General features: G+C 38.6%; 2 protein-coding genes across 9 annotated transcripts; one reads left to right on the forward strand and one right to left on the reverse strand.

The window, feature by feature from the left end:
• Positions 1-321: 321 nt before the first annotated feature.
• IRAK4 (interleukin 1 receptor associated kinase 4) lies at positions 322-14,827 on the reverse strand. Of its 5 annotated transcripts, none has more exons than XM_005242092.4 (12): positions 14,692-14,827; positions 13,493-13,662; positions 12,285-12,430; positions 11,769-11,969; positions 10,837-10,997; positions 10,070-10,134; positions 9,659-9,773; positions 7,297-7,406; positions 3,984-4,167; positions 3,166-3,228; positions 1,258-1,416; positions 322-1,158 (listed from the first exon to the last, which is right to left on the reverse strand). In XM_005242092.4, exons 2-12 carry the CDS (start codon positions 13,651-13,653, stop codon positions 1,126-1,128), a joined length of 1,398 nt encoding a protein of 465 aa, XP_005242149.1. In that variant the 5' UTR covers positions 13,654-13,662; positions 14,692-14,827; the 3' UTR covers positions 322-1,125. The 5 variants fall into 5 exon arrangements, with proteins under 5 accessions (XP_005242149.1, XP_055663605.1, XP_055663604.1 ...); XM_055807630.1 differs by lacking the exon at positions 14,692-14,827 and adding an exon at positions 14,015-14,131; XM_055807629.1 differs by lacking the exon at positions 14,692-14,827 and adding an exon at positions 13,902-13,967.
• Positions 14,146-26,941, forward strand: PUS7L (pseudouridine synthase 7 like). 4 transcript variants are annotated; one of them, XM_055807627.1, is made up of 10 exons: positions 14,146-14,262; positions 14,586-14,673; positions 15,310-15,546; positions 16,223-16,382; positions 17,996-18,191; positions 19,845-19,943; positions 21,469-21,550; positions 23,076-23,353; positions 25,084-25,137; positions 25,775-26,941. In XM_055807627.1, exons 2-10 carry the CDS (start codon positions 14,628-14,630, stop codon positions 26,096-26,098), a joined length of 1,476 nt encoding a protein of 491 aa, XP_055663602.1. In that variant the 5' UTR covers positions 14,146-14,262; positions 14,586-14,627; the 3' UTR covers positions 26,099-26,941. The 4 variants fall into 4 exon arrangements, with proteins under 4 accessions (XP_055663602.1, XP_055663600.1, XP_055663601.1 ...); XM_055807625.1 differs by having other exon boundaries at positions 14,586-15,546; XM_055807626.1 differs by lacking the exon at positions 14,146-14,262 and having other exon boundaries at positions 14,298-14,673.
• The last annotated feature ends 953 nt before the right edge of the window (positions 26,942-27,894 follow it).

The raw sequence follows: 27,894 nt of genomic DNA on the forward strand, positions 1-27,894 counted from the left end.
TTCCTTTTTTTTTTTTCTGACAATCATGGAATTCAAAATTTAGCTGTAAGCCAGACTATTTTCCTACCTCTAAGCTGTCAAGAAAAAGTTCATGAAGTGCAAAAAAAAGGTTTATATGAAAATAACCTCTGTCATTTCAAATAGTAGCATTTTCATACCTACTTAAATCCAAAGTATCTGGAATCTTACTATTCACCTTCATTCCATTTATAGTCTGCTTTGATCTGTCAATGTCTCTATTTTAGAAAGCTTTCCATGTTGCTTTTTAAAAAAGTGTATTTTAATTTTTAGTTATTAATATATATACTTTTTTTTAAAAAAAAAAAGAGCTTAATTAGTTGACTAAGGAAAATGCAGAACTGGTCTTAATTATTATTATTCTGGCCCCTTCAACATAATAAGCCATCTGTATTTATAATCCATATGGAATCTTCTCCTAAAGCGTAAAATACTCAAAGTAGCTAAGCTTTCCTATGAACACTGTGAGATAATTTTGCCTGAGAATCCTTGAAACCAAAAACCAGCCTAGAATATCTTGCAGCCTTTGACTAAAACTAATCCTGAGAAGACTTTTTGAAAAAGTCACATTCACAAATGCTACCAGTCCACTGGCAATAATGTAAACTCTCAAGTTAAAATGCCAAATAAAGTTTTAAATCTTTCCCTAAAAGGCAACATAAGTGCCATTTATATCTATTAAATGTTTGTATCTTCAACAGAAAAAGGTCTAGTATACCTGATCAAGATAGCAATTTGCAGAAAAAACATTCCACCCTGATACTAACATATGCCTTTGCAGCAGACATACTTGGCACTTGTAAATGAAAAGAATTAAATAGATTCTAATATAGAAATGCATTTTAAAAAGCTGTGGAGATGTACCAGCACTGCAATCTGTTAATACAAAAGAAATTTTCTCATTTTAAGGGCCCAGTGGATATGTGAAAAGGCTGCTCAGTTAACAAAAACAGCACAATGGTGACAGGCTAACAGCACACCTTACATGCAGACCAGAAAGTTCTGGAAAGCAGAAAAGCTGATAATGTCACACTAAATACTAATAAAGTATTTGCTACTGGTATTTACTCCATTACAAAAACATTTATGTATCAGAAGAAACACACATCAAGTTTTTATCTCTTGTAGATGGTGTTGGACCTGCAAGAGAACAGACAGAAATATAAATAAGTGATACTGTAACCACACACACTACACAGACTCAAATTAAGTTTTTTATCTGAAAGACTACATACGTACCATCTTAATGTCTGGCCTTCTGTTTTTTTTCTCATTCAGACATTGATTAGCAATCGAATACATTTTATGAACCGAAGGTGCATCCCAGTCACTCATCTTTTCATCAACATAATCCTCAATAGTTGCTTCCTCATCCTCAATTTCATCTTTGATACTTAACTATAAGACAGTTTGAACCGATGAGCAGATAAAATTTTAAGCATCTGAACATTACGTATTCCACACTAACACTTTGAACACTTGCTTTTGAGTGTTCATTTCTTTTCTCAACCACTTTTCTAGACAATATAATGGCTCAGCAGCATAATTATTTATCAATATCTGCAAAAACAGCCTATAACACTATAAATGAACTATACGTTTTTATTACGCATTATTTCTAATTGAGTTATCACAAAATTGTAAAGCAATTTTCTTTAAGCCGCATCATGCAGCTTTAACTTTCTTGCAGTTCAAGGCTCAGTTTCCTAGTATTGTCTCTTTTTAAAAAGAAGTACAATCAACATAAATTATCTATGTTTACTTAATAACCCACAAATAACCCACAGCCTCTTTCTGTAAACTAATGCCTTCTGTCACCAGTCCCAGTGGCTTTCCATATTCTAGGGGAAACTTCTACACTGAAATTAATTTTTACATCTGTTTTAGTCCAAAGCTCTCCAGCTCAAACACACTTGAAATGTGTTATCTGTAATCACAAACCCTGAGGAATCTCTCAGACAAGTCAGTATGGTAAATGCAGTAAGAAATAAAAGTCAGTAAGTAGACAGGTCTTCTGCCTTCCTCTACAGGTCAGTCTGAAATTGCTGACTCACATTCAACTACCCCAAAATTTTCAAAGCTAAGGATGCCACATTATCTTGTACTGACCATTCTCTTTATGCTTCCAAAAGCACCTTACAAAGATAAACTGTACCAGTCAAATCATACTTTATATTCCTTTTTAGATCCTGTCTCTGAAAAAGCTTTCTTATAAAAACCCCCAAACATCAAGACTCAATTTGACAGGAACTCAGCTCTCCAAGGTCTTTACAGAGCTCAACAGAATAAGTATTATGCCACCCCAGAAGATACAGCTTAGAGGGAAAAAAATTCTATTAATAGTACACAGGTATTCTATTAATAGTACGCAGGTATTCCTAAAGCTGTGAAAGAAAGTGATCTGCTGTTAAACAGTATGGAACAAAACCAATCCAAACCTCAATGCTATTTCATACTTAGTAAATAAATGTTTATGTAAAACATATTCTACAAAAACCTTGGATTAAATAGTTCAGAAATTAATTTTAAGCTAAATTAAGAATAGCCTTGTAAGATTTGTAATTCAAAAGAACGACCTCCGAGACATTTGTTTCCTAATTAGTAGACAGAATTACTAATTGAATGGTAATAAAGAAAACAAAATTCAACCCACTCCTCCCGCACCCTACAAAACAGACCATACATTCCAAACTTCCCCAAGGTTAAAAACACAAGGTATTTGCAAATTATTCGTAAAGTTGAAGATGATGAAAACTGATACGGGAATAGTAAAAAGTACAAAGAACCATAAAGAAACAACTTGAGATGAGTAGTTTAAAATGTTCTGCTGAATGAGGAACTCTCATGGTATCTGGGTATAACAAGAGTATGTTAATAAAGCACAATGGTATTATAATAAGAACCAGTACCAAACCAAAGAGAATTACAGTATCGGATCGGAAGGAGATGACCTTGGGAACTGAACAATCTTTAGTCAAGAGAATTGTTTCAGTCTCATGTCTAAGTCAATGTCTGACAAAAAGCTGTCTCCGTAACTACACATTTTGATGACTAATTTGATCGTCTCAGAATCTGTTAACTGACTATGATTTCATATAAAGTGATCCTAGAGCAAGGGGAGGGGAGGAGAAAGCAAAAAGAACATACCAGTAACTGTGGTTCCCGGTTTTCTTCTACTGGAGGAAGACCTGTTATTATTTCTAGTAAGACCTAGAAGAAAAATAAATCGGATGAGAAAATGAAGCACAGAGTAATCCTCTGCATATATACCATTTGGAAAAATGAATGTGACCCCCTGTCTTTCAAACCAATGCTCACAGGATCTGTATTTGTCCAAAGATAGCTCTCAGTACAATTGATTGTTGTTGCTGTCATTCCTGCCTTTATTTTCATTAACTGTTATTAGCAGTGTGGCCTATGAATTTCAGCGCAATTTTTTCTCACTCTACACTGTGTTGCTTCAAAGAAGGCTGGAAGATTTCCAAAGTGCTCAGACACAGTGCCTGGCCTACTTCCCTGTGAAACTAAATGCCATGAAGAAAGTGGTCAATGACAATTAGAATCTTGGATCTATTCAGAATGGACGTTATTCTCCCAAATACTGAGATCATGTCTTTTTTGCTCAGCTTTAAGGCAAATTGCACATGGACAGCATACTTTTGGTGCTGACATATAGTAAAACACACTTAATTTTGGAACATTTTAATTTTTTTTCCCAGCCCGACTTACTATGCAAGAAGAAATGATGTTCCACAATACTTCAAATTACATTTAGCTAGAACTTGGAATGTTATTTTACTATATTAAACCAATCAAAGTTTAGAAACACTATATTAAGAGCACATCTATTGGGAAAAATAAAAATGATAGATCAGAGTAGATTATTTAATTTCAGATATTCTTTATTTCATATACTTTTATCATTTACAAAAATATTTATATACTGCTTCCCATGTTCTACTTACTACTCCAAAACTGAAGATATCAGATTTAGGTGTTATCTCTCCTCGCAGAGCTTCAGGCGCCATATAGGCTGCTGTTCCAACAATTCTTTCAGTCATGATTGTTCGTGTGAATGTTACAGATGCTCTTGCAAGTCCAAAGTCAGAAATTTTTGGCATATATGTATCAGTTAATAAGATATTTGCACTGGAGGACAGGGAAGGGGGAAAAGAAAAAAAAAAATTGCTCGAAATAAATCTAGAACTGGCTGGCCAGATCCATCCATGTTTTCCTTGAGCATGCATGCATGCATTAAAAAAAAAAGGGAAAAAAAAACCAAGAGAAAAAAACAAACACCCCCCCCCAAATCCTACAAATACAGATATTTCTTACAAGAGACCAATTATGTTATACCCATGTTTTGGATCTGAATACTCTTTCTCTGAAAAGAATAATAAAGAATACTTAGCTCTGATCAACTGGTACTGGATCACAGTATAATTCTTAACTGTCTAAATCTCTACTCAGAACTAACAAAAGCAGGTTTTTATATCTATTATCTAATACTATGTCAATCACTACAAATTCCCATGCCAAATGAATACTAATACTCTTATTCTCCTGGAAGAGAAACAGAAAAGTTGTTAATGCTGGAATAATGTATGTGCTGTTTCCAACTGTTCTCCAGCTTTTACTTCCCTTAAAAAAAAACGCTGAAGAATGAGACTCATCTAAAAGACCTTAACACTTTCATAAAATACTCAGTGGGATGAATTAAAGCATAAATCTTTTAGTGTTTTTTTTAAACTTGTAGCACTTGGAGCCATTTTAAAAAGCATTTGATTTAACATTTGTGTAATCCTCCTTTTCTGACCCCCTTAAGGGAACTGTAAGAAAACCACATAGCCAGATAAAACATGCAACACCAGAAACTTGTATTTCTAACTTCCCCTTCTTGTTCACCAGACTTTATCAACAAAATTAACACGTTACAACAGATCACTTTGTGCTAGAACTGGTGCAAATACTGTTAAATATAAGACCACTGCAAAAGGCCAAACACTAGTCAAGGCATCATCTGCCAACTGGTTTCGTATTTAAAGCTCAACTCTAAAAGAAGGAAGAACACGATCATGATCACAACTTCATAAATCTAAGCTGCTTATCAATATGAGTCAAGCCCAAAGAGTGGTCACTTTTCTGACACAACACAAAAAGCAGAACAGAAGCAAGTTTTACTGCAACTATCAAGCTCCAAGACCCAAGAAAACTATTTCCTGGGCATAACCAAGCCAAAAAACTATGGACAACTCAAATACCCATTCAGTCATGTCCCCTCTACTCTATAGAGAAGCTGTTCTAGTACCTCTGTGGTTATGAAGACTGAAGTTAATCTTAGATATTTCTTCATTGAAGTTTTAGCTAGCAGTGGCAGCACTATTAACAACACCAACCAAATTTATTGAAATAGGCACACTGCAAGTGCAAGAAGTTGCAAAATGGAATCCAAACAAAAGCAAAAACAAAACCAAACCAAACCCAATCCTGTAATATGATCACAGCAGTTAGAAGGGCAGAGTAGCATGAGGTGAAAAAATGCATCTCTTCCAGTCAACTTGTCCAGAGGCTTAAGCAGGAAAGAAAGAAGAAACATAAATTGTCACAGCAGCAAGTACATTCTATGAGTAAGCCGAAGCAAAAACTTGTTCTTTGCAAGCTGGAAGGTCACAAAACCAAAGTGGCCTACATCTAGCAGAACTGCCAGAAGCCAGAAAGCTATTGAAACATTTATCCATGACACCCAATCAGTCAGTTGCTCCTTCTTAACTCATAGAAAATGAGTAAGGCATCCGGGGGTTTTCTTCAAAGACTTGGACTGCTTTGTATTAAACAAAACCCCAACAATGTAACAAAGTGTAGCAAGGAAGGAGAAGTAAATGAATAAATAAAAAACCCAAAAACAAAACCAGAAAACAACGACCAAACCCTGTAACAAAGTCCTCACTTCTTTCAAGCTCTGATAGCCCTAAAAACATTCTGGTATAACAAACAAGTAAACAGATTATCTTTAAGAACCACGAACTTCATAAACCTGACTGAAGTAATTTTACTGTCTTCATAATAAAAAGTAGTAAATCAAATTAAACACTGAGGAAATGTTCCAGGAAAAAAAAAATAAACCCCAAACCAAAAAAAGGTGGGTTTTCATCTGAAAAACTCCCCATGTAAGAAGTTATATTCTCTAACAGCAGCTTTTTCATTAGCAGCAGCTATGAAAGAACAGAACTTCTGGGTGTTCTCACAGCACTCAACTAACTACCTGATAGTAACAGATTACGATACAAATTAAAATTTACATTACATTTTACAAATTACATTTACAATAAAAATTAGAATTACAATACAAAATTTTGTGGATGGAAATCTTCACAGTGGAAAAGGACCAGGGGGTGTTGGTTAACAGCCGGCTGAACATGAGCCAGCAGGGTGCCCAGGTGGCCAAGAAGGCCAATAGCACCCTGGCTTGTATCAGAAACAGTGTGGCCAGCAGGACAAGGGCAGTGATGGTCCCCCTTTACTCGGCACTGGTGAGGCTGCACCTTGAATATTGTGTTTAGTTTTGGGCCCCTCACTAAAAGAAAGACATTGAGGTGCTGGAGCATGTCCAGAGAAGGGCAATGAGGCTGCTGAAGGGTCTGGAGCACAAGTCTCATGAGGAGCAGCTGAGGGAACTGGGGTTGTTTAGCTTGGAGAAAAGGAGGCTCAGGGGAGATTTTATCATTCTCTACAGCTGCCTGACAGGAGGCTGCAGTGAGGCGGGGGTCGGTCTCTTCTCCCAGATAACAAGCAATAGGACAAGAGTAAACAGCCTCAAGTTGCACCAGGGGAGGTTCAGATTGGATGATAGGAGAAATGTCTTCACCAAAAGGGTTGTCAAGCATTGGCACAGGCTGCCCAGGGAAGCCATGAGAGTCACCATCCCTGGAGGTATTTAAAAGACATGTAGGTGTGGTGCTTGGGGACATGGTTTAGTGGTGGACTTGACAGTGCTGGGTTAACAGTTGGACTTGATGATCTTAAAGGTCTTTTCCAACCTAAACAGTTCTATGATTTAAAGTCTGTACTGGTCATGTCCTTGTGGCACAGACAAGATTATGGTGATGGATGTCACTTGCAGAAAAGATCACCTCTTTGAAGCAATGCTTCTTGCATTTGTTGTCTCTAAAACAAATTTAACAGGGGGAAGAAGAAAAAGAAAAAGGGGGGGGGGGGGGGGGGGGGGAAGAAAAAAAGGAAACAGGGAAAATTCAGCCAGCGATACTCAGCAGCTTTTACCTTTTAATATCTCTGTGAATATGATTATTTTCATGCAAAAAGTTCAGGCCATTTGCTGTACCTTGAACAATTTTACATCTTGTATTCCAAGAAATTGGTGGAGTATTGTCCTTGAATAAGAAGGGAGAAAGGCAAGTATAAAAGTGAAAATCTTTTATTTATATATATATATACTGACATAGAACAAAACAAAACACGCAAAAAACCCCACAATCCAAAACCAACTCCTTGCTATATTTTGTGATTTTCAAGTAAATAATTTAAAAGACTAATAGTGTACACTTCCTAATTTACTTGGACAGAAACACATGCATGTGTCACATTCAGTTCCTCCCCATGCATGTTGCATTAGATAAATATGCCCATTGCAAAAAGTAGTCTTGATAATATTTGACTATGACTTTACAAGGCCAGCTGCACTGCAAAGAACTATCTGTATCTACTGCATCTTCCACCTTGTACTGGCACATATACCAGAGCCTTTTAACCCAAAGCAAATAATTCAAAGCAATCAATATTTTTATTAACAATGAGAAGTTGATCTTCCAGTGGTTTTGGATTTATCACGTTTCAAGAGTTTAGCTCAATTCATGTTATTAACTAGACCTTAGAAGTAATTTCAAAACCTTACATTTCAAAACCACTTCTTAATCTTGTCAGTGGCCAAGGAAAGAGGATTGGAGTATCTCACCATTCTACCACCTCCCGTGCCTATTCCTCAAATCCAGACAAGAAGATGACACAAGCAAGACCTTCATGCCTCAAACACGTCCAGTGAAGTCACAAAATTAATTTATCAGCAAGAATGCACATTCCTCACCTGTTTGACTTTATCAGAAGAAGACTCTTTCTGATTTAAAGATTCTGATTTAGATTATGATTTATATCAGGGGTCCTCAAACTACGGCCCATGGGCCAGATACGGCCCCCCAGGGTCCTCAATCCGGCCCCCGGTATTTACAGACCCCCCCCCGCCTCCCCCACTGGGGGCTGGGGGGGGGGGAAACCAAGATGACTGCCTGCCACTGCATCCGCGCGCCGGCCCCCTGGTTAAAAAGTTTGAGGACTCCTGATTTATAACTTAAGTTTGTCTCTTCCTTGTAAAGGGCTCAGTTATTTCTACTTTAACTTTCAAATACCACCAATCTTTTAGGCTCACTTGATGGTAACAGCCAAAGTTACATGGATGAGCATTTTCACATACATCCTTGACAAGCACTGCTCATTTTTACAGATTTGCTTAAGGCAGTGCAAGTTTAACGTATTCTCTCTTCTGCACTGATTCAGTTATAAAAATATAATTAATTTGCACATGTGTAAGCGTGTGCAAGCAAATCAACAAAACCAACCTGAGACAGCAGTGCTACCAAACATATCTAGTCCTTTCCCCAACCACTGCTACTCATTCTTATCATAACACCACTTCTTTCCCATTGGGGCAGAAGTATTTGTGCAGTCCTGCAGAGGAAATGTCTCCAGGTGACAAAGATTTTTTTTACACCAAGCGTTTTTTAAGCCTGATCAGTTCCCTAACCCAGCTCTTTCTCCAGATGAGACAATGCTTGAGCAGTACAACAGGAAGATCAGGGCAGAAAAAAAGAAAAACAACAGTTCTTATTAGATCTGGAAGCATAGGGGGTTGAAGTAGCACCAGTTTAAAGTGTTCACCATATTACAACCTCAGAAGCTGTACTTCCTTAGTATAAAACAGATTTTTTAACTACTTCAACAAACTAACATGGACATTTATCTACTAAGTTAAGTTTATTGGTATCACTCTGTCCTTCAAACACAGAGCTGCCTCACCAAAACCAAAGCAACTTATTATTTATCAAAGGCCAAGGCTAGAAGATACGTCATTTGATTAAATGAGAAAAAAAGCATTACATTTACACAGAACACTAATTTTAAAAAAATTATTTCCCATTTATTTAGGCCCTTCAGAAAGAGATAGGCAGACTACAAAAATTGTGTTATAACCACTATCACAAGGTCAATGAATAAAGGGCAATTTCACAATGCAGAATCTCAAGAACTAGTAGACAACATGCCAATGTCAAAACAAAGAACAATACTACAGCACCCTCTGCTCTGCTCCATGTGGGCATAGCAAGTCCAAGCTCCTGTGCCACTTCAGGTACTGGTACGTGACATTGTATTGTAAGCTTGCTTTAATGTGTCTAAAACATTTGTATAAAATGTTATTGGAAGAATACATGTTATCATGTTTGTCTTCTAGAACAGAATTTAGTACTAAAACATTGTTTGGCCATTATAGTTCAGTACTATTTCAAAGACATTTCATAGGTATCTATGCTTTAGAAAAGTAAGACAATAGGAAGCTAGAAAAGTTTTTACTAACCAGACAAGCAAGTCTGTCGAGCAATGAACCATTGGGCATGTATTCATACACCAGACATGGCTGAGCACCATCACTTGAGAAACCAAGTAATTCTACTAGATTTTCATGCTGACACCTATAGCAAAAAAAATTATATTTGTATATGCTCTGAAAGACTCCCAACATTTGAGGAAAATACAATGCAGAAGGAACTGGATCCCCAGTTACTTGTTCCCTACTGCACACAGTCAGGTTTCTGCAGTGGTGCTTTAAAACAAAATAGTCATATTGTATATAAAGCATTCTTACTGAACATGAAAATCCTTGAGTTATGCTAGAAAGACAAAAAGAAGCGATCACACTAGCTAACATGTTATCTGCCAACTCAGATGCCCATGAAAGACTATAACAACATCGTGTAACACTACTCACTTTGCCATCATTTTTATTTCTTGATCAAATTGCTGTTTCAAGTCCTGAACACTAACATCAACCATCTACAAAAGGAAGTATTTGACATTAATATCGCTGGCCATAATAAAATGCATAGATGTTCATTAAAAAAAACCCCAAACAACAGAATTGTAAGCCTTTCTTTAGTTATACATAACAACTACTTAACTTTTTATATTATCTATTTTTTTTACTCAACTCAAAAATAAAGTATCAGAAAACGATTCTTAATTCCTTAACACAATATTATTGGACAAATAGATAACAGTTTCAGCACAGTCACCAACTTATCTTACTTCACTACAGTTACCCACTAATAGGACTTACGCATTACAAAATTATTCACACAAACCATTGGTTACAAAGACTAAAATTCTGTGATAACACCTATTTAGCTTGTAAACTACTCATGTATTCTGAAAGGGAAATCTCTCTAGCATCCCTTCCGTTCTGCCACTTCCCATGTGCAGGGGAGGGAGGGGAACTGGGGGAACACTCTGCTTTTCCAGACAACTTGACTGAGCGACTCAAAGGAGAGCTACAGAAACGGCAAGACTTCATCTCTGGTGACTGTGCCAAATCACAGCACTCATGGGACTACAGGATAAGGTTCTCAGCCCAACTAATGTTTAACATTAGTTATGTGACACTTTTTGAAGTGTATTATTCTACACTTTCCACAGATAAACAAGTCTTTACCGTGAAGTACACAGTCATTAAAAAGAAAAATGCCTAGAACAACTCACAGCAACGAGCTTCTTGACAGCCACGTTTCTGCCATTGATAAAGCCTTTGAACACAACGCCAAAGCCACCTTCTCCCAGTTTATTGCCTCCAGCTGATTCTGGTCGCGCATCAAAATTATTTGTAACACTTTCCAAGTCACGAAACCAAAAATTATGGAAATCTGAAAGACATATTTGCCATTTAGCACAAAGCTACTTTTTCACTTAAGGAACAAGTATATTGAAGTGACTTTCTGCTTCAGTTCTATTAAACAAAAAGCTTTCTACCACACAAATCCTGACATAGTAGAGCTCTACTTCCAGTTTTGTGTTGAAGATACCAGGAAAAAAATGAAATGCATCATGTTCTTCACAACTAGCACTGTAGCAGTTTTCTATTTTTTTTTTATACTCATAATACTGGTAATAGAAATTAAATGTGCAGCAGATCACAGAGAAAGCCACACTGCATCAGATGTAAAAAAGTCTCTAGACCACACCATGTTTCTGGCAGCAGCTCAAAAGTGAACCTTTAGGAAGGAACAGGCCAGCCATATACTTGCCTAGAATGCTTGCTTTAGTCATCTTTTCTCCAATATTCTTAATAATTTCTGAAAAGTAAAATCCAGCTTTACAACACAAGATGCTAAACAGTACCAAAAAAGAACAACAGAGTTATGTGTAGCACAAAATAAATTGCAATGTTACTAAGTCAAGTTTTCCATTACAGCAGCCACCTAACTGGCAAGGTGCATCTCATATCCAGACATCTTATTATCCAAGCCAAATTCAGCCACACAGACCAAGATCAAAAGCAAGATGCCGCTGCCGCTAGAGGCACGATGATAAGAATATAGTCATTACTCTAATGCATTGCTATGATTTATTTCATGTGGGGTGAAGGACAGACCAGCAAAAAGGATTGTACTTTAGCTACCAAACTAAGTGCCTACCTGTGTTATTGGACTGTAAGCTACTATTTTCTTCACTTAAGCAGAAAGGAACCGAATGTGGCTTCTCAGTACTCTGGGCCAAGTACTCTGGCTTTACAGATGCCACTTGTTTTTCCTGTATAGGCAGTTGTTTTTCATGTATAGACAAGGTTTCCTGTGAAGAAAGAGGTAATGTAACTTCTTGTGCCGTCCTTACAGCTTCTGAAAATGGAATTTAGAAAAACTACATTAGGAATCAGAAAACACAAGCAACGTTAATGCTAGCATCTACTAAGACTAAGGGACACAAAAGCATCATGAGAAGGTTATATTCTGCCACCATGTGTAAACTGCAGGACTCTCTGTTTCAACTTGAAACTCTTATTTAAACCATTATTACAAATAAAGGAAAGTGGAAAATATATCCACTTTTGGTTATTTTGACCTAATCCTTTCTGATTTTCAAGTTGCTGTGAAGCTCTGTAGCATCTTAGAAAAGTGAGAACACAGTACAACATGTACAACAATAACAGTTACCTGGAAGCAAAAGGCTTGCTGGTGCTAAGAATTGATTCCTAATCAGCAGATCCACAAGATCAGCAACTGTACAGTTTGTTGTTCCCCAGTCATAAAGCAATTCACATGTGGGGCTCTTTCCCATTTGTACAAATGCCTCAAATCTCCTTAAAAGACAAATTAAGAACATTTAAAAGAAAAAAAAGGGGGGCGGGGGTTGGTGTGTGCAAAGGGGGACACACACCTCAAGAGCTATAAAGAAGGGAAAAACATTAAATTACAAAAAAAAAAATACTCTGAATGTACTCATCTGCACTGTACAATTACAAATCTTCTGAAAATGCAACTAAACAAAACTCTAAAGAAAATTCAGGTGAAAAATATGGTAAATATGGTAAAAACTAAGGGAAAAATATGCATAGATGGCTTCAACATTTTGTCCAGGACCCATAATATAATGGCACATGGGACTAACAGAGAACAAAATATCAGACAGACGCAGGGCAAGTCAGAGCCAGATCAAATGGAAAAAAATTCAAGTGTTTTCCATCCATTTGGCATTCACACTTCATTTTGAATGTTTTGAGATAGGCATTAAGCAGAAATTGAGATCCAGTATTCTTCCTGATTTATTGTTGTCATAGAAAGACAAAGATTTAAAGCTAAAATCACTAGAAAGACTGCAAACCCCAGATGATATGTAGGGTATTTAAAATCCCATAATCTTTGAAATAGCTTAGGGATTCAACAAGCCCTTGAAGCAACAAGGTGCTCATAAAATACCACTGATGTTACTTCTCAAACTTGTAAGTTTGAGGCCTCGGGCTCCAACATTTGTTGAGCATTTTCTTGGGAACTGCAAATGAGGAGTTACAGCGCAGTTCTCTTGTGCTGTTCTTGCGTGAACAGGCACAACGAAGTCAATGTTTACATGTGTCTAGAGTACACGAAGTTACACAGCCAATGCTGTATCACTAAAAATACCTGTGCCTGTAGCTGTAATTAATTCCAGTTTCCTTACTCTGTTTTCTTTGGCTACACCTTGTCTGAAAACTGAACTACTGGACAATGAGGAGTAATCACTTTCAGTTCCCTAAAGAAACAGTACTGCAGGATGTAAGCACCTACTGGCGCATAAACTGCAACACGTTACAGTAATGGGATGGACAAGGGTATTTACGTTAAACGACTATCAAACAAGGTTATGTCACATGAGTTCCGTATAGGACCTTATATGCATTTGGTTGTATCTGCTTTCACCGGACGGGTCGGTGATGTCGACTGCTAATTTCTTCCATCCTTCTTGCGGATCGATGAAATCTGCCAGCCGCCTCATGAGCCCATAGCTAATGCAGCGGACGTACGTCGAAGTCGTTACGGGCTTGTTCATCTTCACTCCCTACGGCACACAAACGGCGCCCTTACCGACGGGGCTCGCCGGGGCCGCGGCAACCCACCACGGCTTCAGGCCCGGCACCGCAGCCGCGCCGCTCCGCTCCCCACTCGACGGCGGCCGCCCCCGCCCCCCTCCTCACGGACCCGCCAGCCGCTTCCCGGCCGCCCAGCGAGGCCCGGCCGGAGCCGCCCCCCACCACGCAGCTCCCGCACACCGTCCCCGGCTGGCGAGCGCCGCCTCACCCGGCGGCGGGAATCGGTCACCTCACCCCACCTCACCGCCCACCCCTGTCGCCTCCGGCCGGCGGCGCCCACACCCCACGCCACGCCACCCCGCGCCGCGCCGCGCGCCTTACGCCACGTCTGCCGCCCCGCCTGCAGCCCCGCCCCTTTCAGAGGGGGCGACTCGAGCTCTGACGGCGCCGGCCCCACCGGGACGGGGCAGCTGCCGGGAGGGAGGCGGCGGAAGCGCTCTCCTCCCACGCGGCCTTCCCATAGGCCGCCCGAGAGATGCCCCGCCCCCTCCGGCGCGCCCCATGGCTGGACGGGAAGTTGGCGGGGGGGGGCCGGCTTTCTCGGTTTCCCCGCGTGGCCGCAGGAGTTGGTACCGTCCCGGGGCCTCTTCTCCCGTGCGGAGGGCGTTGGGAAGGGGGGTCGTGGCGCCCCCTGGCGGCGCATCGCGGGGACTGGGGGTGCGCGCGCGGGTCCCGCCCCGCGTGGCCGTGGCGTGGACCCAGCCCGTAACGGCCATCCGGGATGGGAGGGGTGCCGGCGGCCCGCCCTGCCTTGCCTCCCTGCCTTGCCCTGCCTTGCCCTGCCTTGCCTGCCTGGCTCCTTGCCTGCCCCGCCCCGCCTCCCTGCCCCTTGCCTCCCTCTCAGCAGCCTTTCCCGTAGTAGCTGACCGTTGTTTTGGTTCCTCCTCTGAAGGCGTAGCGGCCCCTGGCCGGGAGCAGGGCGCGCGGGGGGGCCATGCTCCCCTCCCTCAGTTACCTGACTGGTCACGCTGGCTTCTGCGGTACGATCAAAAACTCACCGAGTGACTTCATAGTGACAGAGATCGAGGCGTCTGAACACTCCCCTAGGGACACCCAGGCTGAATGGCTTCAGAAAACCAGCGAAGCGCGGCTGGAGCGAAGCAGCCCGTGCCCGCCCCAGCCCAAGAGGCCGAGAGCGGGGCCTGCCGCGGGCGGGCCGGACGGGGTGCCCGGGCCTGGCGGGGTGCCCGGGCCGGACGGGGTGCTCGGGCCTCCGGGGCCCGGCACAGGCCGGGCGGGGGGTGGCTGCGCTGCGTCCCCTGGCAAAAACCGGCAGATGGGCGAAGCTGAACCCAGAGCTGGCCTCCGGGGAGCCGGCGTATTGGATTCCTTACTAGGCAAACCCGTGAGTGAGCTGCTTCATAGATTTGCTTGTGATCTGAAGAATTCGTGGGACTTGGGAGATGATGCGGAGGCTGGCAGTAGGGAGCTCTCGCTGGGACCTGTGCTGGACAAGAAAACTCGAGCCGAGTTACACAGTGCTGTCAGGCAGGCATTCCCCTTTCTGGTCACTGTTACAAAAGAGAACGAAATGATTGTAAAAGGAAATGCTGATTACAGAGACCTTTGTCAGTTAGTGACTGAAAAGGAAACAAGTGATTTCTTTAAATTTTTAGATGCAAAGCTGGAAAATTCTACATTTTCTTTTGAGCCCGATGGAAACAAAGAGCACAGAAAAGTAGTTCACCACTTTATCAATAGAAAATTTGGAAGGCTTGTAGAAACAAAGTCTTTTACTGTGACAGATGTCGATGATAAGCCAAATATGTCAATAATGGTACGATTTCGAGAAAAAAGTTGGTCCGGAAAAAGGTCTGCTGGTGGTTTCCATGAAAAACAAGATCTTTATACAGGTAAATATTACGTATTTAGTGACAGTGTAAGGCATTATGGCATTCTGTAGTATGACTGAAACGTGGGAATCATTTTTATATGATATATAGGCCTGGTTGATCCATTGTTTATGCTGAAATGAATCATGTAAGTACATGCAGTGTACTTACATCACTGGAGAATGAAACGGATGAATCAAGTTACTGCAGTGATTTTGCATAAACTGTTCAGTGATAATGGTTACAATTTTTGGTCGTAGCACTGTGTTACTCACTGTGTGCTAGTTTTCCCTTGGAAGTAATTGGGGGATTTTAGAAGATGCCAAGATGTTGGACGAGTTAGTAAGGTCAGATTTGATTTATGATCTCATTCTTTAAAGTAGGTTGCTTCTGATACAGAGAATGTTTCTAGCAATAAGTCAATACGTTTGTTGAATTGTGTTGCATTTTAGCCGGTACTATAAAGGCATCAGAGGTTTCTGGTTGTTCTAAGACTTTTATGTGCTGTGCCTTTGTTTTTTTTCTTTCAATACTGAGAAAGTCCCATTTCCTTTAGTTTTGTGGGGTGGGAGGACTGTTTCTTTGCTGTTTCCATCCTGTTCTAGTTTGAAGGGAAGAACCTGCTCATCTGTCATGGCAGAACATATGTATGATTTAGAAGTACAAATTCCTAATAATTCTGAGATGATTGTTTCAGCTTTCACCCTTCAGAAAGAAAATCTAGAAACACTAGAAGCAATTGGCTTGTTGGCTGCCGAACTTGGTGTTCTTCCTTCAGACTTCAGTTACACTGGCATCAAAGATAAGAAGGCTATTACTTATCAACCCATGGTTGTGAAGAAGGTGACTCCTGAGAGGTACATGAAATCTGGGTGCTTTCAGTTTAGCGCGTATTTTAATATGTTTATAAGTATCAACATGGTACGGTCTTTGAAAATGTTCTTATTGATATATCTTCCCTTCTCCTGTATTAGGGCACAGTGGAATTGGCTTTAATATTTTGTGGCTTTAGGGAATATACAGCTTAGTGCTGAAATCCGTCAGTGTTGGAATTTAAAGAAAAGTCTTGCTTATCTCTGTATTTTTAATAATACAAAACCGCTGTATTGTCTGGCATGATATCCTTCCAATTCATGCTCACAGATCCACTTGCCAATTTCTTAAATGCCATCCACTAGCTAAAACTGAGATGTATTTACTACATGATGCAACAGGTTTCCACATATTATCGAAGTATTGTCTTGTGGTCCACAGACAACAACTTAAAAGCTTTACAGCTACAAAATTGAAGTAAATAATTACAAATATGCTTTAGACAGGTGCTGTCTTTGAGTGTTAAGTATCAACTTCTATTGTATTTTCCAGTTTAGAAACATGAGACTAAAGAAGATATCACCAAACCTGAGGGCAGGAAATACATTCTGAGTAATGTGTCAATAATACAGGAGGTGCCTTTCCATTTTTCGTTTTTATTACTCTCTCTAGCCAATTCAGTGGGTGAAAAATATATCTATTAAGTTCTGCCATAGTAACAGTAAAAAAATAGCTGGAGTCAAAACTGTAACTTATTTCTTCCTCACCTTTAGCTTTCTAGCAGGTCTTGGCCTTAGCAACAAAGCACACTTTACAAATAAAGGAAAGAAGAATTTATGGGTTTAGGATTTTTACCAACATAAATATATATCAATAGTGAAATTCCACTGCAAACTGGGCTGCAGGGCCAGTTGTTCAGGAGATAATAAGCAAAACTTTGCATTAATGTTTAAAAGATTAAGTAAAATAGTTAAATGCTCCCAATCCACTAGCATAACAGGGAAAATAAATACATTTTATAAACAAGTAGTTTATAAAGTTATTAAAATACTGGTTAAAATGTAAGCTCTTGTGCTGAAAGTTTCCTTTGATTTGAATATTACTTACACATAAGAACAAAAAGGTTGAGTGGATACTTTAAAGAGCAAATACTTGAATGTCAGCTGTGTTTCCAATTACAAGCATGTGCAAGCATACCCAGAGAATCAGTGCACTGAGATTGTTTTTGTTAAGGCTGACCAAGAAAGAGCAATTGTGTTTTGAAGTCTACTAGAACACATTACTTTTTTTTTTTTTTTTTTTTAATGAAAAGCAGATTTTTAGGACTGAAGAGTAAATTACTTGGTTTTCAATAAAAAAGGCAAAATTCGGTGCAGCTGCTTTGAGAAAGTTAATTAATTGCTTTGTTCCAGTATCTGTGAAGCTACAGAATATAACTGCAAATGAAGCAAACATGTAAGACATATTTCAGGACTCTTAACTAAATTTTCAGACTTCTATCTATGCATTTGATTTGGTTTTCTCATAATAATCTCTTTAAATCACTCTTTTTTAAAAAAAACGGGTTTAATTCTAGCAAAAGTGAAGACGACATTTATTAGAAGGTTGATAGCTCTAGTAAAGGATTGTTCATAATTTCTTCCAATTATTTATGCAGGTTGAAAGAAATCGGAAGTAAAATGGAAAAAAAGGGCATGAGAATACACAACATACATTCAGCATGCCAGCACCTTAGACTTGGTCAGCTGAAGGGCAATCACTTTGATATAGTTGTGAGAGATCTCAAACACCACAGTCATGACTCTTCTGCAGATTTGAAAGAGCGAATAGCTGAAGCAATGGAAAATGTTGAGGTAAAAAGGCCTTATGGTTGCCAATAATGAACAGAGTTTTAATTCTGTGCTGTAAAACCCACTAAATTTAAAGAAAATACTTGTAATACTTGCACAATAATGGTAATATTTCCCAGTTCTGATGCTTTTTGCTGGTTTACATCTTTTCTGCATTACTTAAGGAATCAAGAGTAAAGCTGTCTTCCAAGGAGGGACCATAAGTGAATTCATTCTGTGTTCCAGAGTGGTGCAGCAAGACAGATGGGAAGTTTGGTAGCAAATGGGTATGGGCACATGAGCTGTTGCTGCACAGACCTAAGGCCAACCAAAGTGATGTGTTTCACTGTGGTGGTTGACAGGGTGAAAGAATGTAGTTACACATGTCAACTGGTCGCCTTTTTTGGTCACGTGAGGATGTGCATGGTCGGCTCAGGTGAAAGACTTTCATGGCATAAATACATGTGAAATGTTCGTAGCAGAGAAAGAAGATCCCCTGAAACTGAGTGGGTTTTGATTGCTGTTATCCTTAGTCCCTGAATAAAACCCTGTCATCAGACATTCTTAAACCACTGAGAAAGGTAAAAGCAAATAATGGAAAGAAAAAAAAACCCAAACCTTACGGTGTTTTGTACAGCAGTAATTTTCTTGCCCTATCTTTCTGAGTAATAACCATAATACAAATTACTTTAAGATTAGTCCAGGAATAAAGACTTGAACAAAAACTAACCAGTGTGCAAAATAAAAGTATATTACATGTATTTTGGAAATTAGTTTTATTATTGAAGCATTCAGATGAGACTTTAATGCTTTTTTCTCTCTCTGTGCTCCATCTGACTTTTTTGTTATTTTGCCGTTCAGAAGATGAACTCAAATTCCTGTGATTATGTGTCTAGCTTTATTAGATATATCTTACTGGTCAGATGATGAATGACAAAACCAGCATGTGTGTTAACCCAAAATACAGATTTGTCATCTTCCATGAAAACAAAAATCACATATGGGACTTACGGATGTCCACAGGTTATATAACTTGAACTGAATAACCATTTCCAAAACAAATACCGTATGTTTTTTACTTGTCTGCTGCTCCGTATATACTTATTACTTCCTAAAAAAAGATGTTCTCATTGTATCACATGGGTGTGATTTTACTGCCTATATGTGACCTAGAATTCCTCAAGAGGCTTAAAATCCCAGTTAGCAAAAGTGCTCACTCTTGGTCTTTACTATCGTAATAATAGAAATGATCACATGTGAAAAAAGATTATTTTTTTTAAGAAAAATTGTCCGAGAGTGTTTACTGTTTATTACCTGTGCTATGGTGCATTTACTTCAGTAGAGATTTCAGATTTTGATGCATATAAAAAGCTTAATTACTGTGACTTGGCCTGTAGTTGCATTTATAATAACTATATAAAAATAATTTTGTTTCATTTACCTATATTTTTAATGAAGGTAAAAACAATGATAGAACTTGGTTGTCTTTTTAGATATTTCCAATTTAGGTGCTAAAATATTGTAATGAGTTACAGTTTTGTTACATATTACTTCTGATTAAAAAAAATTGTATGCATTTTGAATGTAAATGTAGATGTATGTGTGTTGTATGCTTAGTCTTATTAAATGGGCCTGACACTTTCACGCTTTTAACATATTTATTCTTTATCATTCTAGACAAAAGGTTTTGTAAATTACTATGGACCTCAGCGATTTGGACAAGGACAGAATGTTCAGACAGATCAAATAGGATTGGCGTTACTGAATGAAAAAATGGTAGTTTCATTTTGTAATTTAAGTAGTTACTGTCAAGTTAATTTCACATCACTGTTGCTAGTGCTGGAGTTGATCTTCCCAGTGAACAATACCATTTCTGAGATAAACCCATATGTGTGCTGTAAGTAATTGCCAGATCAGTTTTGACAACAACATAACTATGAAGGTCTTCATACAGGAACAAAATCTTTTTTAAATGGCAGATGCAGGTTTAAATAGTTCAGGAAGTGATTTTTCTGTCTGTGTTTGGTATGTGATTGTGACTGTCAACATGCCACTTGGCAGGAAAGTGGCTGCATTCCATACAATGTTTGAACAATAAAATGAAGCAATCTATACAATGTTTATTCATGGTCCTGATTGCCCCCTAACCTATAGCCTCTTTATCCTGCTGGGGGTCTATATATTCTTAAGTGTCACAAGATACTGTGTAGGATCATGTGAAAAGATTTGCTTTTTCAATAGTAATTTATCTGCTTTATAGAAGAGATTTCTGCTTTCCATTATTCCTTGGCTACTTTCCCAAACTCTTAGTTCTGAGCGATTGCTCCCATGTAAGCTAAGGAGAGCATGTTTCCTAAGCAATAATTCATAAGATAAGTCATATACTTTTCAATGTATATGGTATAGTACTTGGCACAGGTCTAAAACAGAACTGGACACTAGAAAGTCAAATGAATACTTAAGTATCCTTGTCTTCTAATATTTTTTTTATTCTGAGAAAAGTCAGAAGTCCAAATATAAGAAGAATCAAGATTTGAGGGCAGCCCATAGAAGTTACTCTTGGTGTATCTGACTTTTTGAATTCTGGTATGCTAGCAGTTGGTACCAGGTGCCAGTCCCTGAAGAGTAATGATTTAAATCTCTAGTCTTAACTCAGTTATTTTTTAATTTAAAACATGTAGCAGCTACTATGTATTTTTCAAATGTGCCAGTATATGCGTGCACAGTCCAATACAGGGGAGGGCAAGAACCAGATGTTGCAGTATAAGTGCTAGAGAGTTGTGTGGCTCTACTGGTTTTGCAAGTAGCAGAGGTTAGTGTAGCTTTCTCCCTGTCACAGTGTCATCTAACCCGATACAGATCGGAATAAAAAAAAAAAAAAAAAGTTTTTTGTCCTTCTGTGTAAGACTGGAAAGTGTTCAGTTTAAATTTTGCATGAAACATGCAAGAGGGAAAGAAGGACCCTTTCTGTGCAGGATGGACTGATGACATTGCAAAGTAGAGGAGTTGTAACTGGATGTTCGAGAAGACTGACTAATTTCTCCTAGAGCATTGAAAGCTTTCTTGTGTCTTCTGTGTGACTAATACCTTGCTTTAATCTGAGACGGTACTCAACCACATTGGTTTGCTCTTTATGGCTTCTACTGTGAAAGGGAGAACTTGAGTTTGACCTTAAAGAAGGGATAGATTTTTGAGAGCTTGCGGAATATGTTAACACAGAGTTGGATGTGTGATTGTTTATTTTACAAATAATTATATGTAAATGCAAACCCTATGAAGTTATTAATGTTATACTTTAAAGGTGAAAGCTGTGAAGTTATTCTTCACACCTGAAGATACTGATGACCCTGTAAACAATGCAAAAAGATACTTTCTTCAAACTGGTATGTCCAGGTAAACTGTCTATGTATTTATTCAGGGTCCGTATTGTGAGGGAATAAGGTGTTGCTGCCCAGAGAGATACTTTTTATTTTGTTGCTGCTTTATACCACTTATAGCTTATTCCTTGGATCTCAGCAGAGTTGCACAGTTAAAAATGAGATGAGGATGAGGCTCTAAATTTGCAAAATAGTGGAAAACTAATGTACTTAAGCTGCAAGACAGTATAGAAACAACCACTGCGTGGCATATGCTGGAAAAGACCAAGACTAAGATAATTTTATCCAAACAATTTTAGCCTTCTTCCATCTGTCTGCTTTTGAAATGTAAAATTCTTTTCACTAATAAAGGAAGTATACAGGATTGAGGGTCCCAGCTCATACTCAACATTTAACACGTGTGGTCATATAATTTTTTGAGATTTCTGTAACAATCTTAGCTCTTGTTTTTTGCACCTTTGGGCTTTGCTTTTACATCTCTTTAATTAGGTATCTCTTCCATGGCTCTCCTGTGCTCTACCTTCTTTGTGTCTTGAACTAAAATGAACAAAATATGTCAAAGGCAGAAGTGTGCTGAATAAAATGCTCTGCCATATCTATTGTTTTTATCATTCAACTTAACTTTCTCTCCAAAACTAAAAATTTGAAGTTGCTCTCAACTTCATATGTTTTTTCTTTTCAAATATTCCACATCTATTAGCCTTTCTATCACTGTAGATTGACAGGACAACTATGATGTATAGTTTCAAGAGGCACAGATATGTTTCATTTTATAAACAATGTAAGATGAATCATTCTGTGGTATATGTTGCTGTATGATGCATGGAAAGACATTGATGTGGACCCTGAAAAAAGCTGCTTGCCTTTTCCTGAAAGCAAAAGGTAAAAGGCTACTACAGAAGGCTTCATCACATAATCAATTGTAATGATAAAATATGTAAAAATTTAAGTTTACATAAACTTATTAAATTAAATTAATTAATTTAAAAATTAAGTATACAACATTTGTATAATGTAGTAAAAATCTGATTAAATGTATTTTCATCTTGTTTGAGGCTCAGACTTCCCAGTGGCCAATGCAATTTGCAGCTTTAAGATAAAGATGTGGGGTTTGCCCCCTATGAAATACATGTTCTCAAATGATGTGAAGTAGAGCTTTAATGTTCTTTTATACCTTGGTTTTTACTTTCAGTCACCTAACCTAAAAAAAACATTGGAGTGATGAAGTAAGTCTCAATAAGAAATAAATAATGCAAACTATTCTGAATAACTGAATGACAGCTAGTTTAGTTTATACTTCATGAAATAGAGTAGAATTCATGGGACTGTGTTGATATGCATGTAAGATGAAGTTTGTCTAACATGACACATTGAAGGAAAGGAAATAATAACCTAGAAGTCAGCATAAAGAAGTTAGACTGACACTATTTTTTTGTACCTGATGATTTAATCTTCTTAAGTGTATTTTTTTTTGACAGGTAATATTTGAAAAATCAGGGATTACTTACATGGTTATTTTTGTTTATATCAGAAGATGCAAAAGGCACACTCGTGATGCTGCCAGAATTTAAAGTGAGAGAGAAGATGTTGCTACGAGCTTTAAATCGCTATGGTGTAAATCATGAAGGTTGTACCAAAGGATGGCTCAATATTCCCCATTCCATGCGCATATTCTATGTCCATGCTTATTGCAGTAAAATTTGGAATGAAGCAGCATCATATAGGCTGAAGATTTATGGTTCAAAAGTTGTTGAGGGTGATCTTGTCTTCTCAGAAGAAAAAGATGAAAGCGTTTCCCTGAATGACAAGGTGAGTCTTCACAAAACATTTCTTATCAAAAAAAAAACCACACCACCTTAATGCATTTAAATACATACTCAGAAGTATTCTAATACTTTCATTTTGGTTCATTCATTAAAATATTTAATATTGACAAAGGTGAAAAAAACGGTTTTGATTTACTGTAAATAAGCATATAAGCTAGATGTATATTAGCAGCTTTTATCTGTTCTGACCATTTTATTCAAGTGAGAAGAAGGAACAGAATGTCAGAATTTATATATGCAAGAATTTAGCCTGCATGGTATATAATACTCTTCTTAGGATCTGACTGGGGAAAACCTTCACAGTGGATTCCAGGTGTGCTGGTATTATCAGTCAGGCCAGATCAGAGTTTTGCTCTCCAGGTCAGACCTTCCCATTATATATATTAATGAATGTAGGCCCATGGTGAAAGGTGGCCTCAGACTGAATTGGTAATCTTGTTGCAACTACACAGTCAAAGCATGTTTAGCACAATTTCACTTACTCAGACAATTAAAATAGATTGACAGTGGGTCTAAACTGTTAGCAACTGATCAAAAAATGCAGCAGTATTCTTGGGAATGTAGTAAAGGGCAAGGGTGTGCTTCTGCTTGCCCACAGCACCACCTGGGTGCTCCATGTGGAGCCATGGGCAAGCCAATGAGCAAAAGCCAACAGTGGAGTGTCTGGTCCCAGGTCTTGGCATGCTGAAGTTCATTCTGAAGCCATCTCTTCTTTCAGGGTTAGCATACCTTTTTCTTATTGTGGAAGCAGTTGGGTCTCTTCTCCCAAGTAACAAGTGATAGGACAAGAGGAAGTGGCCTTAAGTTGTGCCAGGGAGGTTTAGACTGGATATTAGGAAAAATTTCTTCACTGTAAAGGTTGACAAGCATTGGCAGAGGCTGCCCGGGAGTCACCATCCCTGGAGGTATTTAAAAGCTGTGTAGGTGTGGTGCTTGGGGACATGGTTTAGTGGTGGACTTGGCAGTGCTAGATTAACGGTTGGACTCAATGATCTTAAGAGTCTTTTACAACTTAAACGATTCTATGATTCTGTCTTTCTCCTGATCATCAGATAAAGCATAGCATTTTGTAGTGTTTTACTGAAGAATAAATAGGTGTGTGCATAGGCAGAGTGTATCTCATTTCTTTTGGGTGAACATCTTACAAATTTGAAAGCAAGAGTACTTGAAAAGTTACTGAATAACTTCCAGTCCCTGTAGAGTAGCTTCTGTTTCCATTGTGATTTTTTTTTCAACAATATTTCTGAGAGTGAATGTTAATAAAATAAGTAGATCAAATGAAATGAAGAGCAGAGGTATCAACTTCAGTATTAGGTTATTGAGTTTAATACAGATATATTCTTAATATAAAACATTTTTCTTAGTATTTTTGCCTTTGCTGATGTTGCACAAAATTGCATTGGCACAGTTAACTTCAAACTCAAAGTTAACTGTTTAACTTCAGCACTTCAAAGAATGTGAGTTTGGAGTGATAGTTTGCTAATTAGTGGTAGCTAGCATCAGTAAATATTGCAATGTCATTTACCAGTAAATAGATTACTTTATAGTAAGCACCTCTACTATTTTTCACACCTGAAATAGGTAATTGTCCTTATAGCAGTCAAATAACCTTAGAATCCTTTACCAGTTTGGAAGTGCAGTGCATAATTCCTAAAATAAAGTGTGTGCTTTATTTTTAAAAAAGTTATTTTTTCTTCTTAAATGTCTTGTTAGGTTCATGTAGTCACTGCTGCAGAAGAGTCAGCTAGCAAATACTCTATAAACCAAGTAAGTCTTTATGAAACATTCAGAGCTATTGATCTCTTTATTTGATTAAAATGTTTTGTTTTAAAAATAATGTCATCAAGCTGACTGGCGCAGTCTTCTTCCTTACCAGAATGCACATTAAAGAAAACACATGTGAACTAACCTCCACTCTCACAACAAACAAGAGGAGAAAATATTTACTTTGTAATAGAAAACTAAGTACAGTGTCATTTGCAATATGGCAATATTTGTCTTTAAACTGCATGTAAACACTTTGAAAAATTTTTCAGTCTACTGGAAAAACATTCAAGAGCCGTTGACGTTCTAATTTCTGAAGGTTCAGAGTGCATAGCTGTGAAGTCTTACACAGGCAACTTAATGTCTTTATTGCTGTATCTTTCCAACAAGCAAGGAAATTCATGTTAGTATATTTCTACTTTGTTTTAGGAATCCTGATACATTGATTATTTTTTCTGCCTTAATTACATCCAAGAAACCTGCCTTGCATGCTTTATTTCACAAGAGAAGCTGCTCTTTTACTATTTGAGGCTCCAAACCACAAGATTTAGACACATTTAGAATTGTAATCATGTTTATTTAAAGGGGAATTTGTGGCCTTTATTTCAAATATGTTTGTTGTTTTGTTTTTTCTTTGAAGGTGGTTCTTCCAATGGTGGGACATAGTATCAAGTATCCCAGCAATAAAGTTGGGCAATGGTACCATGAAAGGCTTTCTAAGGATGAGCTGCAGATGTGCAAATTCAGAGTGGCTCCATTACAACTGAATATACCTGGATGCTACAGACCCATTTTGAAAACCGTTCAGAATCTGTCATATTTTCTGGAAGGTGGTGAAAAAGGAATCAAAATTGAAGGCAACCATCTGCATGAATCAAAAGCCTCTCTTCATATATCATTTGACCTTGATCCTTCATGTTATGCAACAGTCTGTCTGAGAGAAATAATGAAATGTAACTTTTAAGATTCCAGTTAATGAAAGATTGCAGGATTATTATGCAATGGTGATAGTTTATGCATCATGCCAAGAAAATAAGGGAGAATAACAGGTTCGAGGCAGTAACAGGAAAAATTGGTAGATTTCGGTTCATACTCATTAGGAAAAAAACCTACCAAAATCCTTTGGAATGTTCCAAAAACATTCCAAAGCCTAAATGCAAACGCTTGGATTCAGTGGGCTAAAACTATGTGTTATGCCAGGCAGATCTAACTGAACTTAAAGAAGCCATGGGCTGCAAGCATGAATTTCATATTTGCATAGACATCTGACTTGCAAAGTTAAATCCTGGAAAAAATATTTGCAGCAAACAAATGTATCTTTTATTTCATAGTCATTTTTTAAAAAATGGCTTATACTAAATGCTGTTCAAGCAATGTTAAAACTTTGCAGCCTACAGGTATCTAACTGGAAAGAGGTTTGTACTGAGTTTTGCGAAGTATGTTGTTTTCATTGCGTTCAGGCACCAGATGTTAAAAGGTAAAAGTGCTGAGTCAACATAACCAGTCATCTGATACTTCATCAGACATTTGATGAATCCTCCAACTGAAGTTAAAGCTGAACATTTCAGGATTAAGTAGTGCGTAGCTGTTACTGTCTATTCAAATAAGCTTATCAGGACAAGGTAATTAACATAACTGCAAAACCATGTATAATATTACCAAACCCCTGTTTTATTGTTTACAGGATACGGACTGTTCCTGTTACTGTGAAGCCTTACAGTAGGAAAAAAATGTTAATGGAATTGTCCCTGGAAAAAGACTTTTATATTTTTTTCTTAATTAAATAAAGCAGTTAACTTTCATAAAATGAGTGGATTTGTGGAAAAAAGGAGAGCAGAAAATGTCATTTACCTTGACTTTAGGAAGGTGTTTGACACTGTCCCACAATATTTTTGAAACCAAGTTAGGACATGGTCTGGGTAGGTGGACAGCCAGATGAGTAAACAAGTGATTGGATGATGAGACTCGGAGTGGTGGTTAATGGGTCATACCCTACCTGAAGTGAGTACCGCTGGGATCTCTTCTGGGCCCCATCCTGTTAATGCCTTTGTCAGTGACCTGGAGGAGGGAGTAGAGTTCATCCTCGTCAAATTTGCAGATGACACCAAATTAAGGGAACAAATGGATACTCTGGAGGAGCAGGATGCCATTCAGGGCAACCTAGACGTGCTGGAAGAACAGGCCAACAGGAACCATGTGCAGTCAGCAAGGACAAATGCAAAGTGCTGCCTCTGGGAAGGAAGCACCCCTGCAGCAGCCCGGGCTGGGGAGGGACAGGCTGGGGAGCAGCTCTGGGGGAGTTGCCCTGGGGGCCCAGTGGGCAGCTGCACATGGGCCCGCTGTGTGCCTTGGCAGCAAGGATGGCCAGCAGCCTCCTGGGATGTGTTAGCAGGGACACAACCAGTAGATCAAGGGAAAGGATTAGGTCTCATTTTTCAGCACTTGTTGGACCACGTTTAACTTTTATATTCAGTTTTGATCCCCAGCACAAGACATGTCAAAAACCGGAGCAAGTTCAGCAAAGGGCTTCCAAGCTGTCCGGGGATTGGGGCGTTTGCCATTTGAGGAGAGGCTGAAGGAACTGGGCTCTTCAACATGGAGAAGAGATGGCTTGGGGGGAAACCAACAGGAGCTTACTGGTACCTGTGAGGGGGTTAGCAAGAGCGGGGCTTTTCATAGTGGTGCATGGCAGGCGGAGACAATGAGCATAAACTGAAATGAGAAATTCAGACTGGTTAAAAGGAAATACTTTTCCCCCAT

This window comes from Falco peregrinus, chromosome 6 (assembly GCF_023634155.1).
Source record: "Falco peregrinus isolate bFalPer1 chromosome 6, bFalPer1.pri, whole genome shotgun sequence".
Lineage (NCBI taxonomy): Eukaryota > Metazoa > Chordata > Aves > Falconiformes > Falconidae > Falco > Falco peregrinus.